Source organism: Aquarana catesbeiana, linkage group LG02 (assembly GCF_042186555.1).
Source record: "Aquarana catesbeiana isolate 2022-GZ linkage group LG02, ASM4218655v1, whole genome shotgun sequence".
In the NCBI taxonomy this organism is placed as follows: Eukaryota; Metazoa; Chordata; class Amphibia; order Anura; family Ranidae; genus Aquarana; species Aquarana catesbeiana.
The window spans coordinates 576,400,959-576,417,764 of NC_133325.1; the positions used below are offsets into that span (position 1 = coordinate 576,400,959).

The 16,806-nt window shown below is 44.9% G+C and overlaps 1 protein-coding gene across 1 annotated transcript in view; it reads right to left on the reverse strand.

Moving 5' to 3' along the window:
* The window catches only part of SLC30A2 (solute carrier family 30 member 2), a 45,493-nt gene extending 29,199 nt beyond the window's left edge, over positions 1–16,294 (reverse strand). The window contains exons 1-2 of the mRNA XM_073616126.1: positions 15,921–16,294; positions 8,342–8,556 (exon numbers count right to left, since the gene is read on the reverse strand). Coding sequence (XP_073472227.1) covers positions 8,342–8,556; positions 15,921–15,964 — 259 coding nt within the window. The 5' untranslated portion in view covers positions 15,965–16,294. The remainder of the gene's footprint in view (positions 1–8,341; positions 8,557–15,920) is intronic.
* Between the last annotated feature and the right edge of the window lie 512 nt (positions 16,295–16,806).

Consider the following 16,806-nt stretch of genomic DNA (forward strand, 5'->3'; position numbering starts at 1 on the left):
AGAGGTGGTGAATCGGGGAGTGAAGAGGAAATCTGGGGGGATCTGAGGGGGAAGGAGGAAGATTTTTAACTTCCTTATGCCTCGTTCAGACCCCCCAACACTGTAAGCATGTCCCCCTGTCATATTTTTTATAATATATATATATATATATAATATATATATATAATATATATATATATATATATATATATATATATATATATATATATATATATATATATATATTATATTATATTATATTATATTATATTATATTATATTATATTATATTATATTATATTATATTATATTATATTATATTATATTATATATATATATATATATATATATATATATATAATTTTATTAACATTAATCCACGCCGTCTGTTCATGTATTGAGCGGTGATAATTTATCACTGCTTAATAAACTGACATCTCTGTATTTCTGGTACTGTAATCTCGTAAAGTCTCACGAGATTCTAGTATCAGGGGCCGTTCTCCACTTTTGGAAGCGTTTGTAGATCTCTTCACTCCTCCAAAGGTGAAGCGATCTACAAAGCTTCATAAACAGGCACACAGAGGAGAAAGATCTTCACTGTGAATGCCGGAGAATGAAGCAGTGAATAGATTTCACTGCTTCATAAACGGACACCTTAACTATATAATTGTTACAGGTGCCATTCATATTATTTATTACTTCATGCATATTGCTACAAAAGATTTTGACCATCTCTCCTGGAGCACATAACATAGGCAGGGGAACTCCAGAAGCAGAATTTCCCCCTGATCCCTGAGTGTAACCCATTGGAAAATTAGTCTATCCACCTATGATGTCAATCCATATGGGTGACCTTTGACTTAAAGTGATTGTAAGGCTTAGTTTTTATTTCTTTTTTAAATAACAAAACATGTCATACTTACCTCCACTGTGCAGTTCGTTTTGCACAGAGTGGCGGGGATTCTTGACTTCTGGGGGTCCCCCGGCGGCGCTGGTAGCTCCTCCCCACATCTTATAACCCCCTAGGAGAAGCGCTCTTCCAGGGGGTTACCTTGCGGGCGCGCTCCCTAGTCCAGCATTCGGCGTCCATAGACGCTGAATGTAAACCTCGCCCCCACCCCCCCCGGCGCCTGCGTCACTGGATTTGATTGACAGCAGCGGGAGCCAATCAAGAGCCGCGACAACGGGTAGAGGGGAAGAGCGCATCTACGGCGGAGGAATACAGGACTCAGGTGAGTAAAATGGGGGGGGAGGGGGGGGCTGGGGACCCGGTCAGTGACAGAAGTTTTCTCAGCTTAATGCATAGGATGCATTAAAGTGAAAAAACATGAGTGTTTAAAACCCCTTTAACCACTTCCCGCCTAGCCTATAGTCAAATGACGGCCGGGTAGGTGCTTTCCCATCCTAACTGGACATCATATGACATCCTGTCAGGAAGTGCCGATCCCGGGGCAGCACAATCTGTCACCAGCTGTGTCCACGGGACAAACCCAATCAGTATACTGGCTCGCTGCCGGTTACATGTGATCGTCGTGATTAATCACAGCAGGTCACATGACAGTTGTACACAATGGATGGCTTCCTTTCACGCCATCCATTATGTTGCTAGCTGTGATTGATCAATTTGATCACAAGGTACAGACAGGGCCAATCACAGCCCATCTGTACCATTTGATTAGCCTTGACCAATCACAACAAAACAAACTGAAAGATTCAGTTTCATTGAGTAAAATGCTTGCATATAGCAATTATAATTATTATTATTGTAATTACCTGCTATAAGCAAAGAAAAAAACCCTAGTTAGACTTACCGGTAACGGTATTTCTACGAGTCTTTTAGGACAGCACCTGAAGAGAGCGCAGCTCCACCCACTTTTCCCAGGAAACACTGCAGTCAGTTTTTAAAAGACCGGACACTTCCACCATGGCCTCAGTTGTTCACAGAGTACCTCCAGCCATGCTGAAATTAGATAAGCAGAACATAGCAATAACACCACATGTTACAAAACCATTAGGGCGGGTCATCAGTGCTGTCCTGAAAGACTCGTAGAAATACCGTTACCGGTAAGTCTAACTAGGGTTTTTCTCCCCTCGTCTTTCAGGACAGCACCTGGAGATGATAAAAGAGTACTTACTCTAGGGTGGGACCACCGCCTGCAGGACCTTCCTGCCAAACGATTGTTCCGCTGCTGATAGCAAGTACAAAGTCCAACCTGTAGTGGCGGTTGAAGGTGGAGAAGCTTGTCCACGTGGCCGCTTCACAGATCCGACCTGGAGAAGCCCCTGCTCTTTCCACCCAGGACGTTGCTATTGCCCTTGTTGAATTGGCTATTACCCCTGTGGGAGGATCAGCCCCTGAAGCTTTATAGGCTTCACTGATCGCCATTCTTAGCCATCTGCCTATAGTGCTTTTGGAAGCACAATGTCCCTTCCGTGGTCCAGAAAAAAGAATAAAAAGAGAATTTGTCTTCCTAAACTCTCTCGTGATCTCTAAATAATGCAGTAAACATCTTCTCACATCCAGAGTATGAAAAGCCTCCTCTTTAGCGTTGGCTGGTGTAGGACAAAAAGTTGGTAAAACTATCTCTTGTGCCCTATGAAAAAAGGTTGCGACTTTTGGTAAGAAACCCGGGTCAGTTTTTAGCACTACCCGGTCTGGAAATATAAAGGAAAAAGGTTCTATAATAGATAGAGCTTGCAGCTCGCTTATTCTTCTGGCTGAAGTAATTGCTACCAAAAGAACTAGCTTGAGCATCCACATTTTTAAAGTCCCTTCCTGTGGGGGCTCAAAAGGTGCTTTAAATCAACCCTTGTAGCACCAGTGATAAATCCCATTTAGGAAAGGCTCTGAAAGGTACTGGCCTAAGCCTGGCCAATGCTTTGAAGAATCTAACTATAAATGGTTCTTGAGATAACTTTCTCTCAAGAAACACCGACAAGGCAGCTACCTGCACTTTCAGAGTACTGGCTGCCAGTCCCATCTCCATACCCTCATTGAGAAACTCTAGTATTGAGGGTAATTCCTGTGGTGAACATCTTTTAGTCAAGCACCAGGAATTAAACCGCTTCCATGTCTTAAAATAAATACCCCTGGTAACCTTCTTTCGGCTACTTAACAAGGTTGACACCAGTTTATCTGAGAAGCCCCTGCTTTTTAGCAGCTGCTCTTCAGTAACCACCCCGTCAGCTTGAGCTGGTCGATATTTGGATGCTGGAGGGGTCCCTGGGTTAATAGATCCTTTCGAAGCGGAAGAAACCAATGTGGTTCCACTGCCATCCTCTGTATGGTTGCAAACCAAGGCCTCTTGGGCCAAAAAGGAGCCACTAGAATCATACTTGTGGTCTCTCGTTGTAGCTTCTTTAAAACCAAAGGGATCATTTGAAAGGGGGGAAAGGCGTAGCACAAGTGGAAGTTCCATGGTTGTGCCAGAGCATCCAATCCTTTCGCCTGATCTTGCCTGTTTAGCGAGTAATAGGCCTTCACCTTTGAATTCTTGTGGAATGCGAACAGGTCTATCTGAGGAGCTCCCCATTTTTCTGTTAATTTTTGGAATACCTCCGTGTTTAGACTCCACTCTGCCTCTAGTATCCTTTCTCTGCTTAGAAAGTCAGCTACTAGATTCAACTCCCCTTTTAAGTGTACCGCTGTTAGGGACCTTAAGTTGCTTTCTGCCCAAGATAGCATCTGAACGGACAAGGCTAACAGGACCTTGCTTCTCGTGCCACCCTGCCTTGTAACATATGCCATTGCTGTGGCATTGTCCGATAGCACTTGAACATGGTGACCCTGGACTATTTCCTCGAAAGCCCATAGTCCTAAGAGAATAGCTCTTAGTTCCCTCCAATTGGAGGATCTCCTGGCCTCTCTGTTCGTCCAGTTCCCCTGAGCCATCTGTCCTTCCAGGTGGGCGCCCCAACCCCAGGAACTCGCATCCGTTGTTAATCTCCTCTCCTGGGGAAAACACCAGAGTAGGCCCCTGTCCAGATTGGAGTGACTCCTCCACCACCAGAGCTTCCTCTGAACTCGGGGGGGATATTATTATCGTCTTTTCTAGGGATTCTCCATAGGACCAATTTTTTAAAATTGTCTGTTGAAGATCCCTTGCATGTAAACGTGCCCACTGTACTGCTGGTATTGATGCAGTAAGGAGCCCCAAAACGGACATCACTGCCCTGATAGAAATCGGCAGGTTTGTCTGGGTCTTTTTTACAGCATGCTGAAGTTTTACTATCTTTTCCTCGGGAAGGAAGATTCTCTCCTGTATGGAATCGATAGTGTAACCTAGAAACATTATTTTCTGTGCTGGTATCATGTTCGATTTTTCCACGTTTATTAACCAACCCAGGCTCTCCAGATGACTCTTTGTCCTTTGTAGATCCTTCTCTAGTATGTGTCTTGTTTTGGCAAATAATAGAAGATCGTCTAGATATGGGACAATCGAGATTCCCTCTATTCTGAGAGGGGCTCTGCCAGAATTTTTGTGAATATCCTCAGAGAGGATGACAGACCGAAAGGAAGAGCTCTGAATTGAAGTATGATAGACCCTTCCATCCTGATTGCAAATCTGAGGTGCTTTTGTGATGCCGGGGCTATAGGCACATGGAGATATGCATCTCTCAGGTCTATGGATACCATAAAACAGTTCGGGGTCAGAAGACCCTTTACCGAAAAAATCGTATCCATTTTGAACTTCTTGTACGTGACCGCTCTGTTGAGAATCTTCAGGTTCAGGATTAGTTTGAACTTGCCTGAAGGTTTCTTTACCAGAAAGATGTGCGAATAGCACCCCTGTTCCACTTCTTTGGGGGGGAACATTTATTATCACCTTTTGTTGCATTAGTTCCTGTAGAATAGCCGACATTGCTGTAAGCTTTTCTGTGTCTCTGGGAGCCTGAGTTATATAAAACCGAACCGGAGGGGGTTGGTTGAACTCCAGTCCGTAACCCTCCAATATAGTCTTGAGGATAAACGGACTGTCTGTTATCCTCTGCCACTGTGGGAAGAAGGTCCGTAACCTTGCTCCCACAGGCGGAGGACAGTCACTGGCTCTTTGTATTCGGGGTAGGGGGGCGAAATAGCACTCCTGACTTGCCCCTGCCTCTCTGAGACCTCCAAGGTCGCTTATAGCCGGTCTCCTTTGTATCTGAGGTTTTCCGAAAAGGACGAAAATTTTTACTGCCCTGAGGGATCACCTTTTTCTTAATGGGGAAGGCCTTCTTTTTGTCAGCCGTTCTCTCCAGTATGGCTTCCAGACCTGGGCCAAAAACCAAATCCCCTTCAAAGGGTAGACCACACAACTTGGTCTTTGAGGCTGTATCCCCGGTCCAAGTCTTGACCCATAGGGCTCTACGCGTTGGATTAATTAGAGCAGAGGATCTCGCTGACATCCTAACTGATTCAGCTGAAGCATCTGCTATATATCCAACTGCTTTCAGTAGCACTGGTAATGTTTCTAAAAGATCCTTACGAGGGGTACCTGCCTCGATATGAGCTCTTAGTTGTTCCAGCCAATGCTCTAGGTTTCTGGCCACTACTGTTGAGGCCATAGCTGGCTTTAGATTTGTCAGGGTGGAGTCCCAAGCTTTCTTCAGCAGGGAGTCAGCCCTTTTATCCATGGGATCCTTGAGGATACCCATGTCCTCGAACGCCAAGTTGGTGTTTCTCGACACCTGAGAGAAGGCCGCATCTAGTCTAGGTTTTTTGTTCCAGACCTGTGTGCTATCTTCCTCAAAGGGAAACCTGTGTTTGAGGGATCTAGAAAAGAAGGGGGCCCTCTCTGGGTCCTTCCATTCTCTTTTAATTGTTTCTGACAGAAACTTGTGCACCGGAAACACCCTGTGTTTCACTTCACCCATGCCTTGAAACATTTTGTCATGTAATGACAGCATGGCTTTGTCCTCTGTAATATTTAGAGTAGTGTGGATGGTTTTTAGCAGATCATCCACCTCCTCTAGGGACAATTTATATCGAGAAGAAGAAGATTCTTTCTCTTCCTCTGCTTCTTCTTCAGATTCCATAGCCACGCTATGTTTTTCCTCCTCCGAGACACTGTCCCCTCTGTATGCAGAGGCAGAGGACTGGGAACGAGGTACTGAGCTGCTACCTGCAGCTGGACGTTTGTCAAGGTAAGATTTAAATGACTCAAAAGTATCAGCCAAATCCTTTCTAAAAGAGCTCAGCAAATCTTGCTCAACCACAGGTGCATTAGGAGTGGTTTCCTCTTTTACTAAGTCTGCAATACATTCTTTGCATAACACTTTTGCCCAAGACTCTTTAAGCATATTTTTACAAGATGGGAATTTTCTTTTAACAGAAACAGAAGAATGTTTGGTCTTTTCTTTTGCCTTCTGAAATACATAAGCAGATAAACCTATTTTACTCCTACAAACAAAACAGCATGCTGAAAAAATGGAGGAGCTAACACTTTAACCCCTCTACTTCACTCAGCCAGTAAATTCCCCCACAGATTCACTTCACAACATTTAAACACACTTACTTCCTGCTTCAATACACAGGAAGAGTGTTGCAGGCTCTTTTAAAATTCTAACAACAAAAGAGGGAACAAACACATGCCCCTAGGGTAAGTTACAGAGACTGCTGTCCCCGCTTACCTGGGCCTGACTGACCTGTGTGGCTCCTGCTCCGGCCACCACCGATTGTTCCTCCTCCATGCTGCAGGATTTGCAATAGCGTTTGGTGCTTTTTTAAAGTTTCCCGGTCTGCTCGCCGCTGCGAGGGCCGGAAATGACGTCAGCCGTCGGAGGCCTGCCCTCCCCTCCTGCGTTCCAGCGGCCGGAACCGGAAGCCGCGTTGCGCCGCTAGAGGTCCCGTCCCCGGCCGTAGGGACGCGCTCGCCACCGGAGCCCGGAAGGCTGAGCTATAGGGGTGAAAAGGAGACGCCGCTCCTCCCTAGCTAGCTGCCGATCTAAAGGAGCGGAGACCCCCAGCAGCCTAATCCTCGCCGGATATGAGGAGGGGAGGACGCCGGAGCAACCCCCGCACGTCAAGGGAGGAAGCTGGGCTGGCCTGTGAAGCAAACAGAACACAACATACCGGTATGCCCCCAACTCTCTCCACCTGGAGACAGCGCAGCACACCCCTGGTTCCCTGCAGCGCTTCCACCATGGCGGAGGAAACACTACAACTGAGGCCATGGTGGAAGTGTCCGGTCTTTTAAAAACTGACTGCAGTGTTTCCTGGGAAAAGTGGGTGGAGCTGCGCTCTCTCCAGGTGCTGTCCTGAAAAAAAAACAAAAAACAAAACAAAAAAAACACTATGCCTTTTACTAAATACCTTGACTGTCTACTTTCCAAAAAGGGGTCATTTCTACGGTCCTGGCATTTAAGGTAAATTGTAAAGGTTTCCTATAAAAAATATAACAAACATGTTATACTTACCTGCTCTGTTGCAGTGGATTTGCACAGAGCAGCCCAGGTCCTCCTCTTCTTTGGTCCCTCTTCTGTGATCCTGGCCCCTCCCTCCTGTTCAGTGCCCCCACAGCAAGCAGCTTGATATGGGGGCACCCGAACGGAGTCCCAGCTTCCTGTGTCCATTCAGACATGGAGCTTTGACCTGGCCTCGCTCCCCTCTCCCCTGGTTGGCTAGCTGACTTTGATTGACAGCAGTGGGAGCCGATGGCCCCGATGCTGTGTCTCAGCCAATCAGGAAGGAGAATCTCAGACAGCTGAGACACTCGTGAACATCGCTGGCCTGAGAGGGACCTCAGGAAAGGGTTAGGGGGGCCAAGGGGGGTTGCTGCACAGAGAAGGATTTTTATCCTAATGCATAGAATGCATTAAGATAAAAAATTCTGACTTTACATCCACTATAAGGGCCTCAAGAAAAGATAGCCTGTCGGTACATCAGGATTAATACATTTTCAGATACTGTATATACCATAATTTTTGGGACTGACTTTCCTACAGACCAAATATACACAAATATACACTGATTTGGGTTATTTTCACCAAAGAAATGTAATAGAATACATTTTGGGCTAAATTTATGAAGAACCATTATTTATTTGCAACATTTTAACAGTAACAAAAGAAAATCATGTTTGTTTTTTTCAAAATGGTCAGTCTTTTTTTAATTGGCAAAAAAAAAAATCCAGTGGTGCTTAAATACCACCAAAAGAAAGCTCTATTTGCGTGAACAAAATTATGAAAATTGTGTTTGGGTACAGTGTTGCATGACCGCGCAATTGTAACTGAAAGTGTGACAGCGCTGAAAGCTGAAAATTGTCCTGGGCAGGAAGGGGGTAAAAGAGTCCTGTATTGAAATGGTTAAGAATTAACACAAATTTAAAAAGAATTTGACAGCCGATATAGAAATGCAATACAAACGTCACAGGTTTCTCACCTACAACTTCTCCAATCATGAACAGCAGGCAGACACAAGAAGCCACATATAGTTTCCTCCTGGCATGTTCCTTTTCTGTGTTCTGCCAGTCTTCCTGGGACCGATGTGAGTGACAGTGTTTATTCCCTTGGTGACCCAGTTCAATGTCATTCAGGTCTGACACATAGGTGAACACAGGGCCCCGGAAATCATTCCTAGGGACTCCAGAGTACGACCTAGTAAAAAATAGACATGGGATAATATTGATTAAAAAAGGGAACATTGTCCTTAAAGCTAAAGTCTGATCTACTTATAATTAGCCTTCCCTGGTCCCCCCTCCTCATAACTAAAAATTTTTTTAATTCAAAATAGTTATTAGCATTGAAATGGGCATAACATAACACCAATGCTGACAAAATCGTGCACCTGTATTGTACATATTCACAGGAATAGATAAGACGAGGCCTTTTCAATATAGCTTACACATAAGGAATGCACTACATAGACAACTGGCAAGTTATCAAATTGCTGAAGACAAATGAAATAAGAAACCTAATCACAGACAGTTCACGTGAATTAAGCGCAAAACAATATAGCTAAAATTAAAAGTATAATTGGTAGAGAAACTATGAAAACAGAAAAAGACAGCTTGAGTAGATTGAATCTAAACACCACTGTTCAACATGAAGTAGGAGCGGCGTCTAATGTGCAGCAAGTAAAACCTTCTGGCTGCCACATACCCCAAATTGTTCAGATTTTCATTGCATACCTTGTTAGACCCAGTGTTAATACTAGGTCACTGCGCTTCTTTATGCAATATAAGCAGATCATGGCTGGTAGAAGGGGCCAGCAGGGTGCTGTACAACGGCTAATCCTGCATGCGGTAACAATTGTGCAAGTGTTCAATTCACTAAGAATTTGCAGTTAAATATTGCATGTAGTATTTGCTCAATTTAGCAGTAATTACCACATAAGTTAATGCAGTAATTTACTGCATTGAGCTGGTTGCCAAGGAGCGGGTCAGGAAACTGGCCGCCGTGTCCTTAACAACCGATGACTTAGCTGTGAACGGGCTTCCCCAACCCCAAAGCACCTTGTCCCCATGTTTAAAAATAGTTTCTTCTCTCTCCAGCGTTTCTTCTCACTGCAGAGGTTTCTTCTACCTCTTCTCTCTCCGGTAAGGTCTTCTTTGTCTGCCATCACCCGCTGAAAATAAAACAGTCTTCCTCCGGCGCTGGCTGCCTCCGTTGTGTCGGCTCCCTTAGTCTGCCATTTCTTAAAGTGGAGGCCCGCCCACCGCTGCAAAAATTAAAAGCCAGCAGCTACACATACTGCAGCTGCTGACTTAATGGAAAACTTACCTGTCCTTAGAGTCCAGCGATGTCAGCACCGCAGCTGATGTTTCCATCAGCTGTCGGGTGCTGCCGCCACCATTGCGGGTAAGGGAACCCGGCAGTGTAGCCTTACGGCTTCACGCCGGGAACCCTACTGCGCATGCGCAAGGCTCTGCTCCTCTCCCCTACTGACCCGGCAGCAGGGGAAGGAGGAGGGAGCCGAGCGGTGACGTCAACAGCTGTGGCTCCCGGAAGTCAAAGACAGGTATCCTCTCCCCCCAAAAAGGTGCCAAACGTGGCACCGGAGGGGGGAGGAGACAAATAAGCAGAACGTTGCTTTAAAAAGCCATGGGGTGTGGCCATTAAGTGATGTCTCCCGAAGACCCCACCCCTTGTGCCGGCCTTGCTCGCACCATCCCCCTTACCTGACCTGCATGCTCGGATAAGGTATGGATTTTGGAGGAGGGGGGGGAACCCCCACACAGTTATTTTTAATGGTCGGGTTTTTCTTTTGTTTTTTTTGTTTTTTACAATCAGCTGTGAGCGGGGAAGCCCGCTGACAGCTGATGAGTCATCGGTTGTGACGGCCAGCTCCTTAGCAACCAGCTATTTGTCAAAAAAACTGCGTTTTTTTTTTCCCTTTTTTTACAAATACTGCTTGTGATCCCGCCAGCTAAACCCTGGTGGTTATTATTGCATGCTTTTTAATGCTCTGGTCCGATTGTGAATTGGACTTGAGGGACTTTTATGCGGTATTTACCGGCACATTTTTTTCCCCAGTAATTACCGCATACATTTTTTTTTGTGAATTGGACTTCCTTTACTGCATGCAATAATGTATGCACATGAGTAATGATACCCTTATCACATGCAGTAAATCTTTGTGAATTGACCCCTTAGTCTCCTGAAAACACAACAGCACTCTGCCTATTTCTCTCAAGTACCTTCAATGCTGATGAAAGAGGTGGACTGGCTCTTGGGGAGGAGTTAAGCAAATAAAATGCCTTGATGGGTGGGTGTCAGACTGGACTCCTGTCTTTTGCTCTCTGAGTTATGCAATCTTGGCCCCTGCACTATGCACTGCTGGCTCAAAGCAGCATAGGCTCAAGTTTAATTAAACCCTACCCCTTTAAGCCCTTCCCACAATTTACCGAGGCTTAAAAACATTTGTTCTGGTAAAGAGCAAAATTTTCAGGATAGGACAGGTAACTTAAAGTCTTTTTTTTGCAGGGACAATTTTAATTTTTTTTAAATGGTCATCACTCTTGAACAACTATTGAGAGAAGGCATTAGTCACATAGGAAGTGCATTGTTTTCATTAAGTAACCCGCCCCAGCTGTCCCTGGCTCACCATAACAAGCATGCAGATTATGAAGTTTGGAAAGAAGCAAAACCTGTTTACTTGTAAAGAGGTCAAAAACACATAAAATACTGGAGCAAAAGGATCAGCATAGATACCAGGGAAAAATAATTCCTCCGAAAAGGGTCAGCGGCAGCCGCCATACTTGTTCAGCCTAGATTTTCTTTAGGCTGCATCCATGACTGAGCTTCATGTTTTTCGGGGCGTTTTGTTGCGTATTTTTGTACAGCTTTTTCCAAGGCGCTTTGGGGTTTATGTATTTGCCAAAAGAGAAAACGATCATCTGTTAAATCATTTGTTGCTGTGCGTTTCTGCTTTCAGCAGCTTCAAAAACACACAAATCTATCCAAATCAAGCTACAAAAAGTAACGCCAAAACGTTTTTTGTTTTTTTTTGAGTTCCAGACATTTTGGAGTAGAGATATGAACCACCACCATAGAGAAATAGATTTTTTTTCTCCCTGAGCAATTTTGGAGCTTTGAGCTACAAAACGTTCAGTTGTGAATGGGGCCTAAAGCCTGATACACACTGGCTGAATATCGACCAGTATCGGACGGTTCAACAGAAACCAGCCGACATTCGGCCCGTTTTTACACCAGGCATTTTGGAAAGCCAGCATCCGATCAGCAATGACCGGCGTGTTCTGGCGTGGGGGGGATGGGGTACAAAGTTGCCCCTGTCAGAACACAATAGTTAAGCAGGGAGATTGCTGTACAAACATTGCACAGTTAGTACAGCGAGCTCATCCTGAGCACTACAGTTTTTTTTCAGCCAGCCCGCTGGGTTGAGCAAAAAAAAAAAAATCTGATATAGTTTGTACCAGGCTTTAACCACTTCAATACAGGGCACTTAGACACCTTTTTTCAGCTTTCAGTGCTGTCGCAGTTTGAATGACAATTGCGCGGTCATGCTACACTGTATCTAAACTAAATTTTTATCATTTGGTTCACACAAATAGAGCTTTCTTTTGGTGGTATTTGATCACCTCTGCGGTTTTTATTTTTTACGAAACAAATAAAAAAAGACCGAAAATTTAGAAAAAAAATAAAAGTTTTGCTTTTGTTTCTGTTAAAAAAAATTTTGTAAATAAGTAAGATTTCTCTTTCACTGATGGGCACTGATAAGGCAGCACTGACAGGCACTGATAAGGCAGCACCGATAAGCGGGCATTGACGATGGGCACTGATATGCGGCACTGATGGGCACTCATGGGTGGCACTGATGGGCACTGAAAGGCTGCAAAGATGGATTCTTATGGGTGGCACTGCTGGGCACTGATAGGCATCGCTGGTGGCACTGGCAGTGCTAGGCATCGGAGTGGGAACTGATTGGCAGCTGCCTGGGCACTGATTAGTATTTCCCTGGGGGTCTAGGGGGCATAAATGGTGGTCCAGTGTGGATGGTTTCCCTGGTGGTCCTGGGCGGCTTCCCTGGTGGTCCTGGGTTGGATCCGAGGGGGGGCTGTGCTGATAAACAATCAGCACAGACCCCCCGTCAGGAGAGCAGCAGTCTGTCAGACGCAAGTGAGGAAAAGCCGATCACCGGCTCTCCCTATTTACATCGTGATCAGCCGTGATTGGACACGGCTGATCACGTGGTAAAGAGTCTCCGTCAGAGACTCTTTACCTAGATCAGAGTTGCGGTGTCAGACTGACTACCCGCAACAACGATCGCCGCGATGCGCGCCCCCGTGGGCGTGCAGCGGCTCAATATCCTGCGGACATCATATGACTCCCAGTCAGGATATTGAAACCACTTTGCCACCATCATTCTGCTATATGGCGGGCGGCAAGTGGTTAAGCTCCATTCACACTTACAGCAATTCTGTCCAAGATCTCAAAACACACTACAGTCGCAAAACGCATGGTTCAGGTGCCATTATTTTCAATGGCACCTAAAATGTAGTGCAGTTTTGTCGCAATGAGCTTTGCCGCAATTGTGCGACAATCACGGCAAAACCACACTGCGTTTTAGGTGCCGTTGAAAATAATGAACCTGAAGTTTGTGCTTGTAGTTAGAGCTGGGCAATTTTCTACAAAAAATAAAAAATAAAAAAAAAACTCGATTCACGATTCGAATCAAGTTTTTTTTTTTTTTTGATGGACACCATGCCGGTTCTGAAGAGCTGTGGGCAGGAGTTTAGGAGAGGCCGCGGCTTCAGCCTAGTCCACGGCGTCCGGCCTCGCAGACTAGACCGAAGCCGCGGCCTCACCTAAAAACTCCTGCCCGCAGCTCCTCAGGACCGGCGCGGTGTCAGCGCCGGTCCTGGTGAAAAAAAATAAAAGAAAAAAAAAACTAAAACGATTTGCTGAAAATTTGAATTGATTTGACCTCTCAACTCGATTCAAATCAATTTTTTCCCCAGCCCTACTTGTAGTGCATTTTGAGATTGCAGGCACAATTGCAGCAATTCTGCCCAAGATCCCAAAACGCCAAGTGTGAATGGAGCCTTAGGCCCATAATAAGTATTCCGCACTATTGGAAACTTCCCGGTGGCTATGAATTTGTACATGAGGCTCACTCCCTTGAAGATAGTGAAATTCATTTTTGACCCTTCTTTGTTACAATTTTGAACCTCATTTGTGTCCTGAAGAAGCCTCACGGCGAAACGCATGGCGCATAAGTGCTCAATGTACAAATTGTATCATTTGATTCATGTTTTTATCTCTCTTTTTTGAACACTCTTCATAAATTATTGTATGTATTTTTTTCAATAAATATTTTTTGATTCAATAATAATTGTTTTACCTTCTCCATTGTTTCCATGCCTACAAAGTCCGAATTTTTGGTTACTATTTAGTATCCCCTTTTTCTAATAAAATACTGTATTTTCAAATCCGTCACACTCTGTGCAATGCAAGACTTGGGTGGCTGTAAAAAGATGTTGGCTGCCGCCTTTTGACTGCAGGCTCAGTACGGCGAGTGTAGGGTGTAGCAACGGGGCAGTCGGTCAACAAATTTGACATGCAGTGTCCTGACATCAGTGATGACGCACTGCGCATGCGCTGATGACGTGGTGTGCATGCGCAGTGTGTGTGGTTTTCTGCAACAGGAAGTGATGTGGTTTGATATTCTGCTGGGTTTGACATTTTGTCAGAACACCGGGTTCACACTTAGATTTTCTGCAGATTTTTGTCTTCAGATTTACCAAAACCATATAATATGAGGTCAAACTTTAAGAGTTTCTATTTGTATGCCATCAGGCAGGCCCTTGCACTACATGGTTTTGGTAAATCTGAAGACAAAAATCTGCAGACAATCTAATAGTGTGTATGGGGGTCTGAGGCCTGATTCACTCCTATGCGGGTTGCAGTTTGCACACTCCAGGTGCATTTTGCGTTTTTCAATACATGCTTTTGATCCATTGAAATCTATGGAACCAAAAATCAGAAAAAAAGTCCCTGGCCCTTTCCATAAAATGCACAGATGTGAACTACATCCATAAGAAACCATGTTAAATGGACTGTAGTGTGTTTCTGCAAAACTGAACACGCACAAAAAAAAAAAAAAAAAAAAAAAAAAAAAAGTTTAAAAATGCATAGGTGTGAACCAGACCTCATGTGTATTGTCACTGGCTCTCAATGAAGCCAGTTCACACAGTGGGGCGGCCACGGTCTGCATTGGAAAAGGGCCCTGTGCATCTTTGGCTCCATTTCAGTTGCAAATTCAGGCAAAAAAAAAAAAAATCTGGCCTCGTTTGCACCTGAATCATTGTACAGGGACGCACTGGACCCCCTGCTGGGACCCGCCGCTGCATAAGTGTGAACCCAGCCTAACAAAACAAAAGCGCCTGAAGCTTGTAAAACACATGAAATTCACCTCTAGAACGCTTGTATGAAAATGCTCAAAATTTGACTGGATAAATCGCTCCACTCAGGCGTGAGGGTGATTGCACACTATAGGTGGCGACAGACCGCACAGCAAAATAAACGTCCGTCGCAGCAGGGGCACGCAAGAAACAAAATGGTCACCTATCCACACTGCGCTAACATGCAGACATGAACTTATTCTCTCTGTAGAAGAGACATGATTTCAATCTATAGATACTGTACTGGTGACCCCACAATAGGGATAAAACTTTTTTGCGGAAGGGAGTTTAACAAGACACCTAGCCACTCATTAAAATTAGAAGAAAAGAGGTTTAACCTTAAACTATGTAGAAGGTTCTTTACTGTAAGAGCGGCAAGGATGTGGAATTCCCTTCTACAGGTGGTGGTCTCAGCGAGGGGCATTGATAGTTTCAAGAAACTATTAGATAAGCACCTGAACGACCGCAACATACAATGCGATACTGACATAATCACACACATAGGTTGGACTTGTGTCTTTTTTTTCAACCTCACCTACTATGTAACTTGCTGCATTTTAAAAACAAAATGTGTACAGCAGCGTAGTGCATTGCACAGCTATACATAGTCACGCATGAAGTCTAGGTTTTGTAAAACTTTAAATAAAAGTTCATACAAAAACAAAAAACACAAAAAAAAAAAAAAAAAACACACAAAAGACAGCAAAGCGCTGCAGCAGCTCTCCATTGTGCGTGAACGTACCCCAAATTGAAAATAAACACAATATATATATATATATATATATATATATATATATATATATATATATATACATACATACACACACACACACGTACATACATACATACATACATACATACATACACACACAATTTTATCACACTGGGTGGACGAGACTAGTTGTCCATAGCAAAGTTTCAGTTGTTGTTAGGAATCTATGTTGCTATGGACAACCATTGTTGTGGTTTCTCTACATAATGAAGGGTAGTAGGGTGGGCCACACATGGTGGAGGTGGGGGGGTCCACACAGCATGCATGGTGCTCAGCAGGTGTGGAGGAGATGAATGGGAAGTGCTGGGACTGTGGGAAGTTCTCACCGTGAGTCTCCTTTGATGAGGTGCAGCGTCTCGTCTCCGTCCATCCTCCTCTCCCAGGGGTATACTCAGCGCTGTGTCTCTCTCTCGCTCTCTTTATCTCCTAGGGGGAATTCGTGTGAATGGAGCGCCGGGTGCAAAGAGCCGGCTGCAAAAGCCTCGGAATTCCCGAACAGCGCCTCCCTTGTAGAAGCCGGAGACCCCCCTGTGTGCTGCGGGCTCTCACCCTCCCACCAATCAGCGCTGCACACGGAGCCCTCCATGCCTGTACCTGACCATGGCCCACACACACACACACCACACTCCTCAATCAGGAGTATCACCTCTATTACCTGTGCTGACACAAACCCCTCCTATGCCATTACTGAGCCCCTTCCCTCACTCTTACAGCAACCCCCCTCTAAAAAGTCATGTGTTGCCTCCTCACTGCCTGTTTTAACCCTAAAAGCATGGCGCGACATGCTTTGCGGCCCCCTGTTCGCTTGAATGGGTCGTGTTTGGCAGCCGAGACGCCCGCCGGTTGGCGACACAGGGTATCATTTTTGCCTTGAATAGCTGCCTGTTCTCCTTTAGGCTACATTCACACCTGAGCGTCGCGTTTTCGAGGGTTGATTTGGGCAATTTTTCAGGGGTTTGCATTGGGCGTTTAAGGCTGGCTTCACACTGAGGAACGGAGCGGCTCATTCACTGGTTCAGGTCCAATTTCAGCCTGAATTTTTGGGGTGAAAATGCACAGAGGACCCCCCCCCCCCATGTAATTTGCACTGGAGCCTCTCCGGAGATGTGAATCAGATCCAGTAATAGGGTTGTCACATCCCTTTAAACCCAAACACATATTAATTACACAGGTTCTATGGCTGATTAAAGTGGTTGTAAACCCTTTTTGGTG